General features: G+C 56.9%; 6 protein-coding genes across 6 annotated transcripts; 5 read left to right on the top strand and 1 right to left on the bottom strand.

Moving 5' to 3' along the window:
* Window positions 1-985: 985 nt before the first annotated feature.
* On the top strand, window positions 986-2,398 carry LMJF_22_0050 (conserved hypothetical protein; the record flags this gene model as incomplete). The annotated part of the gene is made up of 1 exon (XM_001683107.1): window positions 986-2,398. One exon carries the CDS (start codon window positions 986-988, stop codon window positions 2,396-2,398), a length of 1,413 nt encoding a protein of 470 aa, XP_001683159.1.
* Window positions 2,399-3,020: 622 nt separating this feature from the next.
* On the top strand, window positions 3,021-3,884 carry LMJF_22_0040 (conserved hypothetical protein; the record flags this gene model as incomplete). The annotated part of the gene is made up of 1 exon (XM_001683106.1): window positions 3,021-3,884. One exon carries the CDS (start codon window positions 3,021-3,023, stop codon window positions 3,882-3,884), a length of 864 nt encoding a protein of 287 aa, XP_001683158.1.
* Window positions 3,885-5,047: 1,163 nt separating this feature from the next.
* RPL11 (60S ribosomal protein L11 (L5, L16)) lies at window positions 5,048-5,614 on the top strand (the record flags this gene model as incomplete). Its single annotated transcript, XM_001683105.1, has 1 exon — window positions 5,048-5,614. One exon carries the CDS (start codon window positions 5,048-5,050, stop codon window positions 5,612-5,614), a length of 567 nt encoding a protein of 188 aa, XP_001683157.1.
* Window positions 5,615-6,233: 619 nt separating this feature from the next.
* On the top strand, window positions 6,234-6,668 carry LMJF_22_0020 (hypothetical protein; the record flags this gene model as incomplete). Its single annotated transcript, XM_001683104.1, has 1 exon — window positions 6,234-6,668. One exon carries the CDS (start codon window positions 6,234-6,236, stop codon window positions 6,666-6,668), a length of 435 nt encoding a protein of 144 aa, XP_001683156.1.
* Window positions 6,669-7,533: 865 nt separating this feature from the next.
* LMJF_22_0015 (hypothetical protein) lies at window positions 7,534-7,821 on the bottom strand (the record flags this gene model as incomplete). The annotated part of the gene is made up of 1 exon (XM_003721745.1): window positions 7,534-7,821. The coding sequence occupies one exon, from the start codon at window positions 7,819-7,821 to the stop codon at window positions 7,534-7,536; it is 288 nt and encodes a 95-aa protein (XP_003721793.1).
* Window positions 7,822-12,611: 4,790 nt separating this feature from the next.
* LMJF_22_0010 (conserved hypothetical protein) lies at window positions 12,612-14,540 on the top strand (the record flags this gene model as incomplete). Its single annotated transcript, XM_001683103.1, has 1 exon — window positions 12,612-14,540. One exon carries the CDS (start codon window positions 12,612-12,614, stop codon window positions 14,538-14,540), a length of 1,929 nt encoding a protein of 642 aa, XP_001683155.1.
* Window positions 14,541-17,852: the final 3,312 nt, after the last annotated feature.

The raw sequence follows: 17,852 nt of genomic DNA, 5'->3' as shown, positions 1-17,852 counted from the left end.
TTTCCTCACTCCTCTCCACCGGGTCTGCGGTGGCGATGATGTTTGTTCGCCACTGCCTTTTCCTACCAGCATCTTTGCGCTTTCTTTTCGTTTTTCTTTGCCCATTTTTAGTGTTCCTCACCACTTCGTCGCCTATTGTGTGCTGCCTCTCCGCGGTGTTGCAGGAGTAGTGTAAGGAAGTCACGACCTCGTCTGGATACGGGACACCGTGCCGCCAGTAACTCTCGCTGGAGATGTACAGCAGAGCAATCCTCGACAAATATACGGCAAAGGAGAAAGGAAAGTCCCCTTTTCTCCACCACATGCAGTCGCGCACGCGACAACCAATCGCGTACGTCAAGCGCTGTGGTAGCGGTGATGTGGCGTCAGCGTGTTCCTCGGCAGCGATGTCAGCTGCGTGCCTCATTTTTCCTCTCGCAGCGGAGTGCGATTGAGCAGCCACGCAAACCTCACACACATTCTCTCTCTCTCTCTCTCTTATTGTACGTGTGCGGTGGCGTATTTCACGGCGGCCTGAAACTTACGTTCTCCGACGCCCTTTCCTCGTCGATCAATATGCTTTCACTTCTGTGGGTGCGTGCGTGGCGGAAGTCCCGTCCCCGCAGACGACCCCGGGTGGATGGTGTGTGATTCTTTTATTCGTTGATGACATATGACGTCGCCGGCACAGGCGCAGGTACACAGTGCTCCCTCTCGACACGCGCACACGAGCATTCTCTCCCAGCAGATGCTCTCGACGCCGGCAGGGCATCCAGTATCCCAACCAGACACGTCACAGGCAGCGCCTGATGCGCCAGTGTGGCGGCCCACGACGGTGCCGTGGAAACCGGTGGACACACAGCAAAGCGCATGCTCAGCCTTACCCGCGAAAACGGACGATGCAATCGCCGCACACTCGCTGCAGTGGGAGCGCGATGCCGCGGTGGGTAACCCCAACGATGAAAGCGGTCGCGTTGTCTCACAAGCGTTTGCGTTCCCCAGGTGGATGGGACCGCCGGCGCTCACCTCCACGGCCACCTCGCGAGAAGAGGGCGACAGCCCCACAGCGACAGTGCCAAGCATGGAGGAGCGTTGGAGCACGTTTCAGCGCCTCGCACAGGCAAGTGAGGCAACGTTCCGAAGCATGAGCGAGGCCACCGCACGCCAGCACGCCGACGTCACCGCACATCAGAAAGAAATTGCCGCCTACCAGGAGAGTCAGCGTCAGCTTACGCTGCAGCAGCAGCAACGGCTCGATAGCCTGACGCGCGAGTGTGCGCAGCTGCGGCAAACGGAAGCAAGCACGAAAGAGGTTGTTGCACACCAAGTAGAACGCCTTGTTGCCTTGGAGAGCGAGCTTCAGACTACGCGCGTGCAACTATCGGAGATCAGGCTCGCCCAGGCGCAGTGCGTCGAGGAGCGCAAGAGACTCCAGCAGGCCTGCAAGATGCACGAGGTTCACACTAGCGAATTGCAGGCGTCGCTGCAATTTGCTGACGAAGTGGTGCGCTCAATGCGGCAGACGGTGGCCGCGTGCGAGCGGGAAAAGAACGAGGCCCTCATGCAGCAATACAGCAACTTCGAGTCCTACCGCAACAACCTCATCGCCGCCTACGACAAGCGCGCCGCGGAGGCGCGAGACGAGTTCGCCAAACGCGTGGAGTCTCTTCAAGCTGGCATGCTGGAGACTGTCGCGAAGCGTGAGGAGCAGCTCAAAGCGAGTTGGGAAGAAACGGCGACGAGGATGCGCCACGAGTACGACGAGCTGGTCAGACTAGGTCAGCAGCGTAGGGCTGCGATGGACACGGAACTGCGAGAGCGGAAGGAGCAGCTTGAGCGTGACAAGGAATTCATGCGAGTGCAACAACGCGAGGAGGCGGACATGATGGAGCAGCGCTTCCGTGCACGCGAGGAGACACTGCTCGATGACATCGCTCGCCGCGAGCGCGAGCTGCGTGAGCGAGAGGCAGTCCTGCGCGCCGCTCAGGCGCAACAGGAGGTGGATGTGCAGAGACGGCTACAAGCCAGAGAGGCAGAACTGCGGGCGGCTCACGACGCCGCGCTGAAGCGCATGGCAGACCAAGCAGCCGCAGAGCGGGAGAAGCTGTCCGAGAACTTCATGGAGCGACTTCAGCAGCTGTCGAATGCACACATGCAGCAGGAGCGGGAGCTGGAGCGAATGCACCGTGAGAAAGAGCGCGAGATGGCGCAGCGCTACCGGCTGAGTGGGATCGACGGCGGTGATCGTGGCGAGGTCCGCGACCGCAGAGCGACCGAGTATGCCTTGGCCAGCCCCAGCATGGCGAAAGAGGCGCTCTTGAAGAAGTTTGAAACGGTCGAGCAACGCCAGCGAGAACGCTCTGACAAACTGCGCTCTGCATTCTCCGCTCAAGAGAACGAACTACAACCTCCGCTATGAGGGCGCGCACTGGATCAGAAAGACGAGCGCCTCGCTCTTCGAAGACAGGCGTGGTTGTGGGTGTTTTACTTTTTTCTTTTCCGGTATCCATTCTTGCTGAGAATCACCGTGTGGTTGTGTCTCCACGTCTTCTTGTGAGGCGTCGCTCAGAGTCCGGCACTTGCGTTGGTTCACGCATGTGTTCGCCCCAACCCCCCTCCTTTTGTTGTGCAACGCGGTTGTCTTGCGCGCACATGGCAAACGAAGGCAAAAGCACACCGGCCGACAGCTGCGTGCTATCGCCCAGCTGGGCATATTCGCAGCAGCAGCGCCATGGCGCGTTTTTTTGTGTGTGTGTGTGTGTGTTTGCCTGGCGGCCCACACGCTGGCGGACGGAGGTGCTACGGCGCATTTTCCCTTCGCTGCTGTTGGAATGCGCGTCTGCAGTAGAGACAACTCGCACGCGTCCGCCTCCCACTGCTCTCCTTGTCGTCGGGGTTGATCCCGTCATCGTGTTTGTTGCTCAGGAAGGGAGGGTGAGTGAGCACTCCTTTCGCGACGCTCTTGTGGCACTCCCATTCTCCCATTCTCTTTCCAATTCTCCTGTGCACGCAACCTTCCGTTCTGCTGACGGGAAGAGCGAATGTGGAAGCAGGCGAGTGCTCGCCTCAACATCGTGGTGGCGCCATGTGTGCAGTATCAGTACGTGGGGGCGAAGGGCTGCCACGGGTTGGTGTGTAAAGCGGCGGACACCGTCAGAGACGGCGAGGTGCTGGCGCTGGTGCCGTACCTGGCGTGCATCTCACCTACCATCGCCCTCGCATCACCATGGGGTCAGCAGCTCGCTGCTGCCCTACGCACCTATACAGTGGAAGAAAATGGTGTGAGGGTGTCGTACTCGAAGGAGGCGGCGCTAACGACGGTGTTCACGGCTCTCGCCATGCAGCCGTGCAGCCCGCTCGAGGGGTATCTGCGCCAGATGCGACTCGACGAAGGGGACGGTGCCTCCCTCGCAGTTGCCTTGGGGCCGGAACTGACAGCGCACATGATGAAAATTGACGCCTTGAACAGCTTGGTGGTCGCGCAGATGCACGAGGACCTGAGCCGCTGGCATATCCGCGTGCCCATGGCTGATCTAGTGCGAGCCCATCGAGCGTGCGCCAGCCGCTGCGTTGATGTTCCCGACAGTGAGGAGGTCTTTGGCGGGCCATCCTTAGTGCCGGTTGTGGACCTCATCAACCATGGCATCACCGAGCCCAACGTGACGGTGTACATAGAATCGACAAACCGTCTGGGACCCTTGCTGCGGCGCCATAGTCGCCTGAACATAATGGACAACCTCGTGAAGGCCGGCGCCTTTTGCGTCGTGATACGTGCAACGAGGGACGTGATGGGAGGCACCGAGTTCACGTACCCCTACATCGACCCCACCGAAGACCCGACCTTGTACGCCAGCAAGCTGTACTGGGCATCCCGCTTCCGATTTGTTCCGCTCGAAGCGGCGTAGCTACGGCGGGGAGAAACGCGGCAAGGAGGAGGAGGGGCGGGTTTCTGCTGAGGAGTGTGTACAGGGCGAACGCATGCGTGTCGTCTTGGTCTTTCTTTCGCTTCTCTTCGCAGATCTCTGCATTTGGTGACCACCGTTGAACCTACCTACCTACCACCCAATCCGTGCTGTCCTTGGGCCCTCTTTCCCGCGCAAGCACATGAACCAGGGTAAGACAAGAGAAAACGATGAGAAAGGCAAAGGCATGTCACTTCTCCTCCGCACTGTTCGTCGTGGTCTCGCCTTCACACGCGACAGCACCACTTACGGAATTGTCTCATTGCTTGCTAACTGAACGAGAGGCTTCCTCGTGCGGCTGACGCACTCACACGCGCAGGCTTCCGTACGCAGCTCTTGTCTATCGTACTCGTCGCTCCCCTTTTTTGGTTTCCTCCGCTGCCCTCTTTACGCTCTCTCTATTCCTTCCCGCGGGATGCGCACGCAGTGTGCCAGCGCCTCCCAATGTCTCACGAGTCACCTGTTGCGGTGCTATGGGAAAAGTTGCTAGAGGCAGCGGCGGCGGCGGCTCCGTCATCGGCGTCGGTTTCTCGCGGCCACCGGCATCGACGTCGCGCGCGACGGCAACAGCGTGGCTCACCGCGCTTCTCCGCGTACGCGTCAAAGCAGTGCCCGGGGCATTTCTGGTGTGCAGTCCCGTGCCGCCCAGAGCGGGCAGCGGTCAAGAAACGACAGAAGAAGGTAACCTTCTCGCCTATTGTGTCGGTGGTGGAGTTCACCGTGGTACCCGTTCGCTAGCACGTGTGGGTGGAGGACGAGCACGTGCATTTCGGTAAAAAAAAAAGTGAATAGAAAGAGAAAAGAGACGCTAATGTCGATCCACGGTGTGCGTGTCGTCGCACGCGCACCCCTCACCCTCCTCTGCTCGGGTCTGAAGCACAACGCCGGGAGGAAAGCGGTGCACAAAGAAGACGGATTCCATCCCATCAGCCCATCGTGCTGGCAGACAATGCATCAGGCGTATTTTTCATTGCGTCCATGGTGGTGCCCGCTCGCCTCCCTTACCTTCCCTCCCCCTCTCCCTCCCTCTCCCACCTTATTCTTCTCCCTCTCCGACATCCGTTCGCGCTTCGTCGGGACAGTTCATCAGACCGAAGACTGCGAAAATGGTCGCCGAGAGCAAGGCTGCGAACCCCATGCGGGAGATCGTCGTGAAGAAGCTCTGCATCAACATTTGCGTTGGTGAGAGCGGTGATCGCCTGACGCGTGCCTCGAAGGTGCTCGAGCAGCTGTGCGAGCAGACCCCGGTGCTCTCCCGCGCTCGTCTGACCGTGCGCACGTTCGGCATCCGTCGTAACGAGAAGATCGCCGTGCACTGCACCGTCCGCGGCAAGAAGGCCGAGGAGCTGCTGGAGAAGGGCCTCAAGGTGAAGGAGTTCGAGCTGAAGAGCTACAACTTCGCCGACACCGGCTCCTTCGGCTTCGGCATCGACGAGCACATTGATCTCGGCATCAAGTACGACCCCTCCACCGGTATCTACGGCATGGACTTCTACGTCGTCCTCGGCCGCCGTGGTGAGCGAGTGGCGCACCGCAAGCGCAAGTGCAGCCGCGTCGGCCACTCCCACCACGTCACCAAGGAGGAGGCGATGAAGTGGTTCGAGAAAGTCCACGACGGTATCATCTTCCAGGCCAAGAAGAAGAAGAAGATGATCCGCCGCCGCCGTCGCTAAGCCTGTGTGCTGCCTCCTCATTTCCGGCGGCTCGCACGCGCTCGCATGCTTCGCCACACAGACGTCCTCGTGTCTACTGAACAGCTAACGGATTTCCATGTCATTTCTCGTTTCCCATCTTCAAACACAAGAGCACCACTGCAACGTCAGCAGTGAACGCCCAACACTGCGGAGAGCGTGGTCACGCCCCTTCTGACTTGCACCATGAAAAACGATGTGAGGCAGCGGCGCGTCCTCTCTCCCGTTCGCTGACTTGCCCCACGCGAGTATCTGCGCGCCGGCACCCCTCTCCGCAGCTCGGTTTGCCTGCAGGTGTGCGCTCTCGATACCTCCCGCCTCTGTCATTCTGTTTGTCTCTTCCTCCCAGCTCCACTCTTCTTCTTTTCCTGCTTCTCCGTTTGTTTGTGCGGCGCAGTGCCGCGACCAGCACATTTTGGCTCTCTCTCCGTTGCTAGCACCAGGGGTCGGGATCGACGTGCGCGTTGCTCCTCCGCTCTCCCCATTTTCATCTCCTTATTCTGCTTTGTTTTGCAAACTCGCCGGCGAACGCTGTCAAATCTTCACGGGTTGTTTTTCTCTCTTCCTCTCTCGTGGAACGCCGGCGTGCCAAGACGAGGCCATGAGCAGCACAGTGCCCCATGCTGCATCCGCGAAGGTCGTCGTCGACTGCAAGGAGATCGGCGTCACCATCGACTTGCATAGCCCGCCAACGGCGTCGAACTTCCTCGCGTACAACCGCGTTTGCTCAGCGCTCGACAGCGACTACCTCATGCAGCCCATCAACGAAGCGCAGTACGACAGCGAGACGCAGGCATGCGTCGACAGCCTCTCCAACGGACCGACGTCGTTCTATGATCACTACGTCCGCAAGCCAACGCGCAAACGCGGTCTGGCCGTTGGGTGCGAGAGCCCCATGGAGCACGTAGGCGTGAGCGAGGACTTTTTGATGCCACCGGCCCAACGCGACTTGCCCGCCGCCTGTGCGCAGGCTGGCGCTTTTAGTGACCCGCTGACGCGCAGACTTGCGACTGGACGAATGCCGCCGCGTGACTGATGAAATCTCACTCGCACGCCCTCGCGATTAGAGCATCGCGTTTGTGGCGCCCTCCCCCGCACCCACGCACCGCCCAAACAGGGCACACAACCAACAAAAACGTTTTCCTCATACAGGGCGTGCGACTGGAGAGTCTCCGTTCGCAGGACTGCTTGCCGACCGCGAAACAGCCACGTACCCGCGGAGCGCCTAGCCGGCACCGCCGCAGCGGGCGCACACGGGCACTACCGGCGCGAACCTGAAACACCAACCGCCGCCCCCTTGTCCGCCCGCGCCTTCCTCGGTGTTTTGTGCTATGCGCGCGTCGCTTGGGGGCCCGGGCGGTGGCGCCGCCGGGAGGCCCGGGGCTGGCCGCGGGGCCAGGGGAGGCCGCACCGCCACACCCCCGCCTTTCCACGAAACCACCCGCCCCACCCCAACGCGCGGCGCCCCCACCGGGCCAAAGGAGCCGACGGAGGCCCTTGCCCCAATACCCCCGCCCCCCCCCCACACACACACCAAAACAAAAACCATATATACGGCTTACTCTCAAAACGCCCCTGGCAGGCCCATCGCACGCCGCAACGCAGCCGAAGAACACTGCGGGTAAGCGCGCCCACCCCGCCACCTGGGAACGGCCCTGGCCCTAGACCCAGCGCCGCCAAAACCCCTCACGCGACCGCCCAGGCATTCCCCGATCGGGGAAAGGGAACGGGAGGCGCAATGAGCCCACATTCAACGAAAAGCAGCGGCTGGGAGGGGGCATCTGACATTTTAAAATCCACACCTGCTGTTCACAGATTTTACTCTTCCTTCAGCGCCCGCGGTTTTGCACAGCGTCCGCAACGGAAGTGATAGTCGAGCGGTTTCAGCGCGTCGACTTATCCTACTCCTTTTTCTGCCGATTCTCGTCCTCCTTCCCGGCCTTGCAGGATGACGCGGACATGTAGGCTTCAGGGAAATGTTTGCCATCAACCAACCACTCATTCAGAATTACCGCCGCATCGACGGAGTGGTTCATCTTCTCAAAGTCCTTTGTGATGTCGCAGTCCTTATACCGCATCAGAATGCTGCTGCCACCTGGATGCATGCGAGTTGCAAACTCCAGCGGAACATCGTACTTGTTTCCGCGGTAATAAACGCGGATGGAGGAGGGCTCGGCAACATACTGCATGGTGTAATGTTTACAGGTTATGTTGGGTTTGTTGGTTGCACAACAGTTGGCTGACTTATAAAGTTGAAAACTGCCTACGCAGAAAGGAAAAGACAATCGCGTCGCTCATTGACCAATGGAGAACCAGATGAGAGTTGAATACAAAAAAGGAGAGATAGATGAGAGGCCGCAACGGGCACAAGAGCGGAACGCATCCACACGCCCATTTGCCCTGCGTTGTCGAGACAGCCACTGCGACGATACTCGGATCAGCTCTTGCTCCCAAGGCGTGTCGAATTCGCAGCCAGCATGTCGCCCTTTTCTGTTGTCTTTTCCTCATTTCAGGTCACATGGATCATGGTGCACGGGTGCGAGAGAAATGCACGCAGAGGTTGCGAGCCGTAAACGAGAAAGAAACGTACACAATGATTCCCGCTTACACAGAGCCCCGATAATTGCATGACTGATTACCATTCCCTTCGGCGCACCTCTATCGTGACAGAAGAATCGGTGATACAAAGGTGAAAAGACAAAGAGCTTGCGCGCCGCTTGCCCCCTATTTGAATTTGCTAGCTCGCCAAGACTACTTCCGATTGACTGGCCATATTGCAGAACAGGAGCGAAAAGCACGCGAAACAGAAAAGAAGCCCGGTTTCCAAGATGCGCTTGAACAAGATCAAGTGATCCAGTCAAAACTCTCTACCCCGAAATAGAGGCCGTCAGGTAGATTCCGTTAGGAAGAATTCAATCCGAATCCCTTGCGCAACGCGGTTATTGGCTGTCTGTCGCTGCGCTCGGAAACGGCGCTCAACCCATGCGACTTCAACGGTGCCTCACCCCCCCCCTGTTTTACAAGTTGCCTCGTATTTGTTTTCCACCAGCTGAGACAACCGTGCCCTTGCCTCCGCAAATCTTGCCGGGGGAGAGCGACAGGGAGGCGATAAACAGCGTAGCAGCTACGCACCAAAAAGTAGCGGCGGTCCGTTTTACCCCATGTGCAACAAGGAACTCTGACTGCAGTGCCAGTGCGGCGTCAGACGTGCACCGTTCCGGACGCACCGAGAAGCGTGGTGCTAGCCTGAGAGACACTGGCGCAGGATCAAGAAACTCATTTGAGCCTGTGTATCGGCCCTTTAGTGTTTTGCTTTGTTTCCTGCACCCACTCTTCGACCTCAGTGTCACTCTATTTTACTGTAGCGCTTTTTGTCTGAGCGCCAGAGCAGCCAGTAGCACCCTTCTTTGCTGCAGTTCATCTCCACACTTTTAACAGCAACAGCGGCAGGCAGCTTTCGCATGATAATTACTGAGGTTCCACAGAACGTAGCGGTGGAGACGCCACTCACCTTCCGCGTCGCGCAACATCCCTTCGGCAGCGTCTGCATAGCCTTCACCGCAGCCCAAAGAGCGAAACATCCAATGCTCACGTGATGCACCGGCGACGGTGCAGATTGCAGCTTGCCCCTCCGCCGACTGATGGCCCGCTCGTGCATATTGCAAGCTTCTGTGGCAACGACTGCCCTCTTGCCCCCATGGCTTCTCACCTCAGACGACTTGTTTACGCAGAGATGCGTAGGACCGGCACTTTCAACAAAGTCGCCGTACAGCTGCAAATGGGTGACGAAACAACAGTCATCACTTTGGACAGAGGGCACAGCGCCACGCTAGACCCATAACTCCTCTGCATCCCGTTGCCAGCGGTGCTCTGCGGGCACGTAATGCATGTCTACCTCGATCTCGTGAAAGGAGGTGGTGTATCGTGCTCGCTGCTCCTCTACCGTCACGCGTTGATGGGCGCCGCTCAGAGGTTGCATGTTTTTTCGTTGCGCACTCACGACAACGTTTTACTGCTCCGTTCGCCATTTGATGCCCTCTGGTACTGCGTTTCCCAACCTCTTTTCCGTCTGAGAGGCCTATGCAGCGCTTCGGGAGCTGCACCGGGATCCCTTTGATGTTGTCCATTTACCGCTCTGCTGCAGCCCACCACATCTTGAGGAAATTTCACACTCACAACAACATAGGATCCGTCGACGAGGTCCGCTTCGCCGTGGCTGCTCAGCTACCGTCTCTGGATATGGGTGCCAATAGTTGTTTGTATGTTGTCGACTTGTCGCGCTGCCGAGCGCTCGATGTGTACGGCATTTCCACTGTGTCGCTTCCCCGCACTCTCTTTCTTGTTGAAGCCCCGTTGCTGCGGAGGGTCGGCGCTGTGTGGAGTGGGCTGCGCAACGTCCTCGCAGGCGCTTCATAAGGAACGCGGGAAAGTAGTGCTGTTCTGTGACGCCAGCTTTTGACCTCGCTCACTCCACCGCAGAGGGCACCTCATCTGCTCTGCATCGATGCTATGGGCGGCCGTTTGACCACCGTGGTCGGACTGGGCTGTTGACCGACGCTGGGAGAACTTCAACTGACAAACTGCGAAGGGCAGGCTCACTTCATGCACCCTTGCTGACGCACTACAGCCCCGTCATTTTAGTATATATCGGATAAAGGCGTGTGGAACGGAGTACTGCTGCGAAATCGTTCTTTGCCCTAAGAACTGAATGCTTCGTGGCGCACAGAGCTGGTGGACCTGCCACTTCTCCGTGAGGTTTCCAATCCAAAACCTCTGGTGACCTGATTCAGCGAAGTGGAAGACACATCGGGTCTCAGCATCTACAATACTCTGCAACACCTGGATGATAGCCTATGTGATTTGCTTGTTTCGTTTTCCTCCGCCTAGGGTAGTGGCGTTTCATGCTCTGACGATCCAAGTCGATTCGGTGATCAATTTCACGGACCTTGAGGCAGCTCACCGAGGATACACGATTTGCGTTCGTGCTCACTTTTGCCAGTTGTTCCAGCAACTCTAAATTCGCTTCCTGTCGAATCGACTGCCCACGATCACTTTTCTCATTGATTTTCCTCGTGAAGCAGGGCTGTTGTTCGCTGCAGCGCATGTGTCTCGCCTGCATTCTGCACGGCTGTCTTTTAAGCTGTGAGTTTCGCAACCGCGTTTGCGATGCAGTCGCACTTCTCCCCTTTGTGTGTGGACTGGTCTCACATCACTCAGGGGATACATCATGCCACCCCAATGCGTTTGTTACGTGCTCGGTGTTGCCCCCTTTTTTCCTTTTCCACAACGTTTGCTAATCAGGAAGATGGAAAAAAAACAACAACTACACAGGAATCAACCAAAAAGTTGCTCCACTGTCCTTACCATTCTTCTGTGTTGCTCGCGATAACGCTTCCTGTTTTGCATTTTTCGCTGCGCTACTGTACGTCAGCGTAGGTTCCGCAGCTTTGCTGTGCTCTTTCCATTTTGCCGTGTACTGCATCGGAGGCCGTCTGCACATCGCGCACAACACGAAGAGGCCCAATTATCCTGGAGCTCACTGGCTCCAGATGCAGAGAAGGACGTACACTTCATTTGCTGCACGTGCGCAAAACAATTCACGAAGAGTCCCATGAAGATTACGTGCGATACGCGCTTCTGCAAGCGATGCGATGGCCATCCTGTACAGAAGACTCTCTAAGGTACTCGGTAGAGAGATAGCTATACATCGGGGCGTCGCACTGCAGCTAGCACGAACCTGTTGCTGTGAACGCTTGGGAAGTGCTGGGTTGTTAAGCTGCGGTCCGTTTTTCACCTGGACTTAACTCACTCTCTCAGTTTTATATTGGCCTTCGGTTGCGGGTGTTAACCTTCAGTGTGTTCGCTTTCAAGAGTTGTATTACTTTCCGTTCAGTCTCTATCGCAAATGAGCAATGCACTGGCGCGTTACAGCAACGCGTTTTTCTTTCCCTTCGCCGACCTCACTTCCACCATTTTTCTGTTTGCTCACTATGCCCTGCGTGTTCAAAGTCTAGATGCAAAAGCCCGGATCAGTTGCCTGCATCAGGAGAATTTCCCCTGTAACCACTCAGAATGTGAAAGAAGTCAGAGCGCAAGCGCCCCGATACCTCTTGGACGTGCGAGTTTAGCGACTTTCTGTGTAGGCATTGCATCGAGCTACTACACCGAGAAAAAGACAAAAGATGCCTTTGCGACATGCACCACGGATACTCTTCTGCGTCATTTTGCTCCTGATGTAGGGGGACACCTCAGTGCGTGGCACCGGTGCCCAGTGCCTTAGTCTATGTAGAAAGCCAGGCAGCTTTTCTATCCCAGCCAGTGCACAGCCACTTCTGGTGGTGACAGCATCAGGCACCTAGGGCGTGGTGATGTCAGAGCGATGTATCGCCACTAATGCAGGCGCTCAGATGGTGGATAGTGTTGCGTTGGCGTTGCCTGCGGCAGTGGACACGCCTGTGCCATTCGTCTGATGAGCAGAGCGTCAGCGTGACCTGAACACCACCCACCCGACTCTCAAACTGTCTGCTCGTGTGGGGGGTCTGAGTGCCACCGTGAGGGGGGGGATGCACCACGAAGCGACCCGCGAGGCGGGTCGGTGGCGTTTGAGGCAGGGGCTGTACTGAGATGATTGCGTTGACGCGTTGCTGTCCCGCGTCTCCACGGATACTTTGCACCAGCTGACGGGGCTTGTGACATGGCCGGGTGGCGTGGCGTTCAACTCATGTCGTACCGCCGAATGGACACTTTGTTGAGGATCTCTCTTTGATGTATCAGTCACTTTCCCTCATCCTGTACCCCTTTCTCTTATACTTACCACACACGCCGAAAGGCTTCCTCAGCTTTCCCTCTCAGTCAGAAGAGTATCCACGCACGGCCGACACTCTATGCATTGCTAATAGCACCGCACCATTTCCGCACTTCCTGTTGCTGTCTCTCCACAGTAGCAAGCTGCGCAACTCCTGCCCACCACACGTGATTGATGCGTGGCGTTGATGGGAAGGGTGAGCCTGGCCGGGAGGGCGTCGAAGTGGACGCCGTTGCGGGTGTGGTCACTGAAGACTTGCGGAAAGACGGCGTAGTGGACAACCCGTCCATTTCACTCTCGCAGAATGAGCCCAGCGGTATCGAGGAGAGTGACCGCTACAAGCGCGACGCTGCGACTGTACACCGTCTGTTCAAGCGCACGATCATCCGCAACAGCGTCTTCCTGTGGCTGGTGGGCTTCATCAACAACTTCCACTACTGCCTCATCATGTCGGCTGCCGCAAGCCTTGCGGAGGGCTACGGCCTCAAGAAACTTGTCGCCCTTATCACGTGGGCGAACATCTTTTTCGGCATCTTCGCCCGCGTACTGAACATGTTCATTGCGACCCGTGTGTCGTACAATGTGCGCATCACGGCGATGGCTCTCTCCTCTTTGCTAGGCATCTTCTTTGTCAGCTTCGCGGCGCCGATCGGAGGATATAACAACGTGTCAGCGTTTGTTGTGATGCTGATTGGCGTTGTCCTGCTTGGCACTGCCTCGACCTATGGCGAGAGCGTGATGCTAACCTTCGTACAGCGCTACCCCGACTCGATTGTCGGGGCGTGGAGCAGCGGCACAGGCATCTCCGGCGTCGCCGCATCGCTCATCTTCTTGGGCCTCACCAGCGCCGGCTTGACGCAGCAGCAGACGTTCCTGGTGACCACACCTCTATGCATCATCTACTGGCTGTGCTTCATGTTAGGCATGGTCTCTCCGCGCAAGGTACTTGTCGCGACACGCACGAATGGGAACCGAGAGGATATCATTCTTTACTGCCCGGAGGGGGAGGAGGACGCGCACATCTGCCTGCTGCACGAAAGGGCGCTTGCTCGACACGACGTTGTCAGCGTGTCGGAGGACTACACGATCAAAATGGTCATGAACATCCGCGCCGTGTCATGGCACCAGTCGCCGGTCGTACACAAGCCCGAGCCCAGCGCTGAGGAGGGCGACGGCCTGTACTACCCGTGCTGCCGCGTTATATGCGGGTGCTGCTCGCCGAGCAACGGGCTGCGACGCTGGTGGCGCGACGTGGGCCCAGACCTGATCTTCATGCACAACACTATGGCCTGGTTCTTCTTCAACCTCGCTGTCGTGTATATTGCTGAGTACGCTGCGCAGCTGATGGCGCCGTTCAGCTTCTACTGTGAGCCGGAGTGGAAGGACAACTTCTGGGTGAAGAACTCGTACGTTGTGTGCCAGTTTTGCTACCAGCTCGGCGTGCTCATCTCGCGCAGCTCGCTGCTGATCGTCAAGATCCCGTATGTGGGCGTCATATCGATCATCCAGGTTGTCAACGCGGTGTGCTGGATTGTGCAGGCCAGAGTTATGTACATCAAGTCGAACACGAAAAGCCGACAGGTCGGCCTGTCCTTCATCCTGTTCGCATGGATGATCTTCATTGGGTTGATGGGCGGTGCCTCGTACGTGAACGTGTTGTACCTCATCCTGAAGCGGAGCACGACGTTGCGCGAGCGCGAAGAGCGCGAGGCCGTGGAAGCGTATCTCACAAGCAAGGCCCGCGACGTGAGTGGGCGCAGATATGCCGAGGACACTGAACTGAGGAAGAAGGCCGCCGACGAGCGCGCGGCACTCGTGGTAGCCAAACTGGAGGGCAAGCCCGTGAGCGAGATCATGCCCAAACCCTCGCAAAGTGATATCGCCAGCGCTGCACCACAGTCTCAGATTCTTGGGCTTGCCCTCACCCAAGAGGAGCGCGATGCTATAAAGGCTATTCACTGCAATCTCAACGACGTGTGGGCGGCCCGCCGTGAGATGGGCATGAACATCGGAGCCCTGTACGCGACTGTCGGCATCACGCTCGGCACTGTCGTCGACCTGATCTTCACAAACACGATGCTCAAGCACAGCAAGAGCTGCTAGCAGCTGATCCCCAAAAGTACGGCCGGCGAAGGGGAAAAGAAAACAATAGCAGCGCGGACGGCATCTGCGACTGCAGAAGCAAGGGGAGATGACGGGCTTGCGAAAGTGAGCAAGAGCTTTCATCGCAGCGAACGCACTGCAGATGCGGGGAGATTTCTACGCGTTTTTTTCCTCTTTGTTGACCGTAGTGGCTCTGCTCGTGCAGCACTCATTCGTACTAGTCCGTCGCCCATGACCTCTGAGGTTGCCTCTTCCCCAGAGCCCGTCGTACCCCATAGTGGGTAGCATCGCCGTCAAAGTTTTGTTTTCTTCCAACATTTCTTACGTCTTTTGTTCAGATGTGTGTGCTTGCGCTCAGTCGCCATCGGGTGCGATGGAAAGAAGGCCTCTTTTGTTGGATGGGGGTTTCCCTACCATGCTGCTGAGGAAGCACGATGCGCTCATGGCGAAGTTCGGCAGTGGCAGGGCCTTTCTCATGGGCACTGCGGTTCTCGCCAGCTGATCATCTGCACCTGTTGCAGGCGGCTCTCTCGAAAAAAAGCTGTGGCGTATGCCCGCTCAACCCTCCATCTCGTGACACATACACTTTTTCCGAATCCGACCTCTTTTTGTGTGGGCTGTTGCTCATAACCGCGCTCGCTTCTTGTGTGCGTCGTGACTTTTTGCTCTGTTGTTTCTTCACTTTGAGGCCCTCAGCTTTTCCAGGCACGCTCTCCGGCAATGAAGTCTGGACAGCCTACCACTTGCTTAGTCTCGGCTCGCTCGTTGTAGAACTCTGATAACCTGATTCGTAGAAACGATTCCTGCGCAGTCGGTGTGTAGCAGCGATCGGCATCCTTTCCTTCTTGGTCTCAGTAATACGAAAAGAGAGCGCCTGCTGGAAACAGCACGTCAGAGGCAAACATCACTGCGAGCAAACTTATCACGCTTAGTTCGACAAAACAGCCAAAAAATTGACCTTCGCTGTTTCCTTGCTCGGCTTCAGCTTATTCTCCTGAGCGCTTCCATTGGCGCTTTATTACTACTACCTCTCTTGGGCACACAGCATCTTGATGCTTACGCCCGCGTGCGCAGTCTAAGACTTGATTCAAGTATTCTACAGCTTCACACTTGACAGTTATGCCGGAACCCAGTAGATAATTGATAGGTTCTGTCTCCTTTTACCGCAGCGACAAAACAGACAACAGAACGCCACATGCATAAATGGACCAACGTGCCATTTGCTCTTTTCGCATTTTGTCTCAGCCTCGCATTCACCTATGCATGTGAATGGGCTACGCTCCTGGGGAGAGCCATGCACACAGGCGTAGGTGACTTTGTTTTGTGATTGTGAGTGTGGGGTCGAAAAGTACGCTTGAAACGGCAGGCAGGTGCCAGAGGTGTGCCTCATTGTGCACAAGAACTGACATGCGCCTCTATCCAGCTCCTTCATTCTGAAAAACCAATGCGTAGTGCACGTGTACTGTTTATCAGCACGTGATGTAGGCAAAAGCGAAACTGCATGATGTCTCTCCTTTTCTTGCTTGCTGTTCTCGTCAAACTGCTTCTCTGCCGTGTGTGATTTGTGATTCGCCGGAAAACCAATCTTCGACACGAAACAGACAGGGAGACCAACAGAGGCGTGCCTCATTTTCGCATAGCAGATGGACACTCACCGCATGCGCGCGCGTAACAGTGCCGCCCCGCACTACCAAGGCCCCTCCTTACTCACTGCTGAGGACGCACGAGCATCCTTGCACACGCCAAGAAAGTCTCCTGTTCCTCTGCCACAATGCACGCTGTACATGGGCGCACAGAATCTCCTTCCCCTTTCTCTCGTCCCCTCGTTTGCTTTTTCGTGTTGGCTCTGCTTTACACTGCACAGCACCGACCGTACACTGCACCCGGGGCGGCGTTGCTCACCTTGAGCACACGCAAGCTCCCGTTCATGATATTGAGCACGTGTGCAGCGCTCACCACGACGAGTCTTGCACGCCAAGAGCGGTATTGGAAACGATGGGCGGTGCCCCGCGCGCAGAAGTACTCGGCTTTACTCACGTCGCTAACCACCTCACCCCGGCCTCGGTATTGCTGAAACCGCTTCTCTGCCCGGAGCGGCTTGTCGCTATGGCGAGCTCAGAGGTGGCCTGCTCCTTGCATTGCCAAAGGAGGGAACGGATAGAGGGCATCGCCCAAACGGGTGAGAGACTGCGCGAGGTCGACAGTCATCCCCTCCTCCTCAAGCCACCAGACCACATTGTCCTTTGGCTCCGAAAATACAGCCTCTTCTTCCCAGTGTAATGTCTGGCTGCTCTGTGTCGAGTGCTCTGTTTGCTCCTGCGATGTTGGATGGCGACGGCTGTAGCATGTTTGCCAGTGACCCGCGTACGTGTGTACGCTCCAGGGTTACAGTTTGTTTCTCCACCGATTCGTTGCACCGCGACACCCTCTCCAGCTGAACGGGTGCGTGACGGTGTACTAGTGTACTGGTGTAGGGGTGTGCTACTGTACTGGTTAGGGTTAGGGTTAGGGTTAGGGTTAGGGTTAGGGTTAGGGTTAGGGTTAGGGTTAGGGTTAGGGTTAGGGTTAGGGTTAGGGTTAGGGTTAGGGTTAGGGTTTATATCTCCACTGATTCCTTGCACAGCGACACCCTCTCCACCTGGACGGGTGCGTGTCGGTGTACTACTGTACTGGTGTACGGGTGTGCTACTGTACTGGTTAGGGTTAGGGTTAGGGTTAGGGTTAGGGTTAGGGTTTATATCTCCACTGATTCCTTGCACAGCGACACCCTCTCCACCTGGACGGGTGCGTGACGGTGTACTACTGTACTGGTGTACGGGTGTGCTACTGTACTGGTTAGGGTTAGGGTTAGGGTTAGGGTTAGGGTTAGGGTTAGGGTTTATATCTCCACTGATTCCTTGCACAGCGACACCCTCTCCACCTGGACGGGTGCGTGACGGTGTACTACTGTACTGGTGTACGGGTGTGCTACTGTACTGGTTAGGGTTAGGGTTAGGGTTAGGGTTAGGGTTAGGGTTAGGGTTAGGGTTAGGGTTAGGGTTAGGGTTAGGGTTAGGGTTAGGGTTAGGGTTAGGGTTAGGGTTAGGGTTAGGGTTAGGGTTAGGGTTAGGGTTAGGGTTAGGGTTAGGGTTAGGGTTAGGGTTAGGGTTAGGGTTAGGGTTAGGGTTAGGGTTAGGGTTAGGGTTAGGGTTTATATCTCCACTGATTCCTTGCACAGCGACACCCTCTCCACCTGGACGGGTGCGTGACGGTGTACTACTGTACTGGTGTACGGGTGTGCTACTGTACTGGTTAGGGTTAGGGTTAGGGTTA

Source organism: Leishmania major, chromosome 22, assembly GCF_000002725.2.
Source record: "Leishmania major strain Friedlin complete genome, chromosome 22".
Lineage (NCBI taxonomy): Eukaryota > Euglenozoa > Kinetoplastea > Trypanosomatida > Trypanosomatidae > Leishmania > Leishmania major.
The sequence above is the reverse complement of the archived record's forward strand: the minus strand, read 5'-3'. Positions and strand labels throughout refer to the sequence as shown.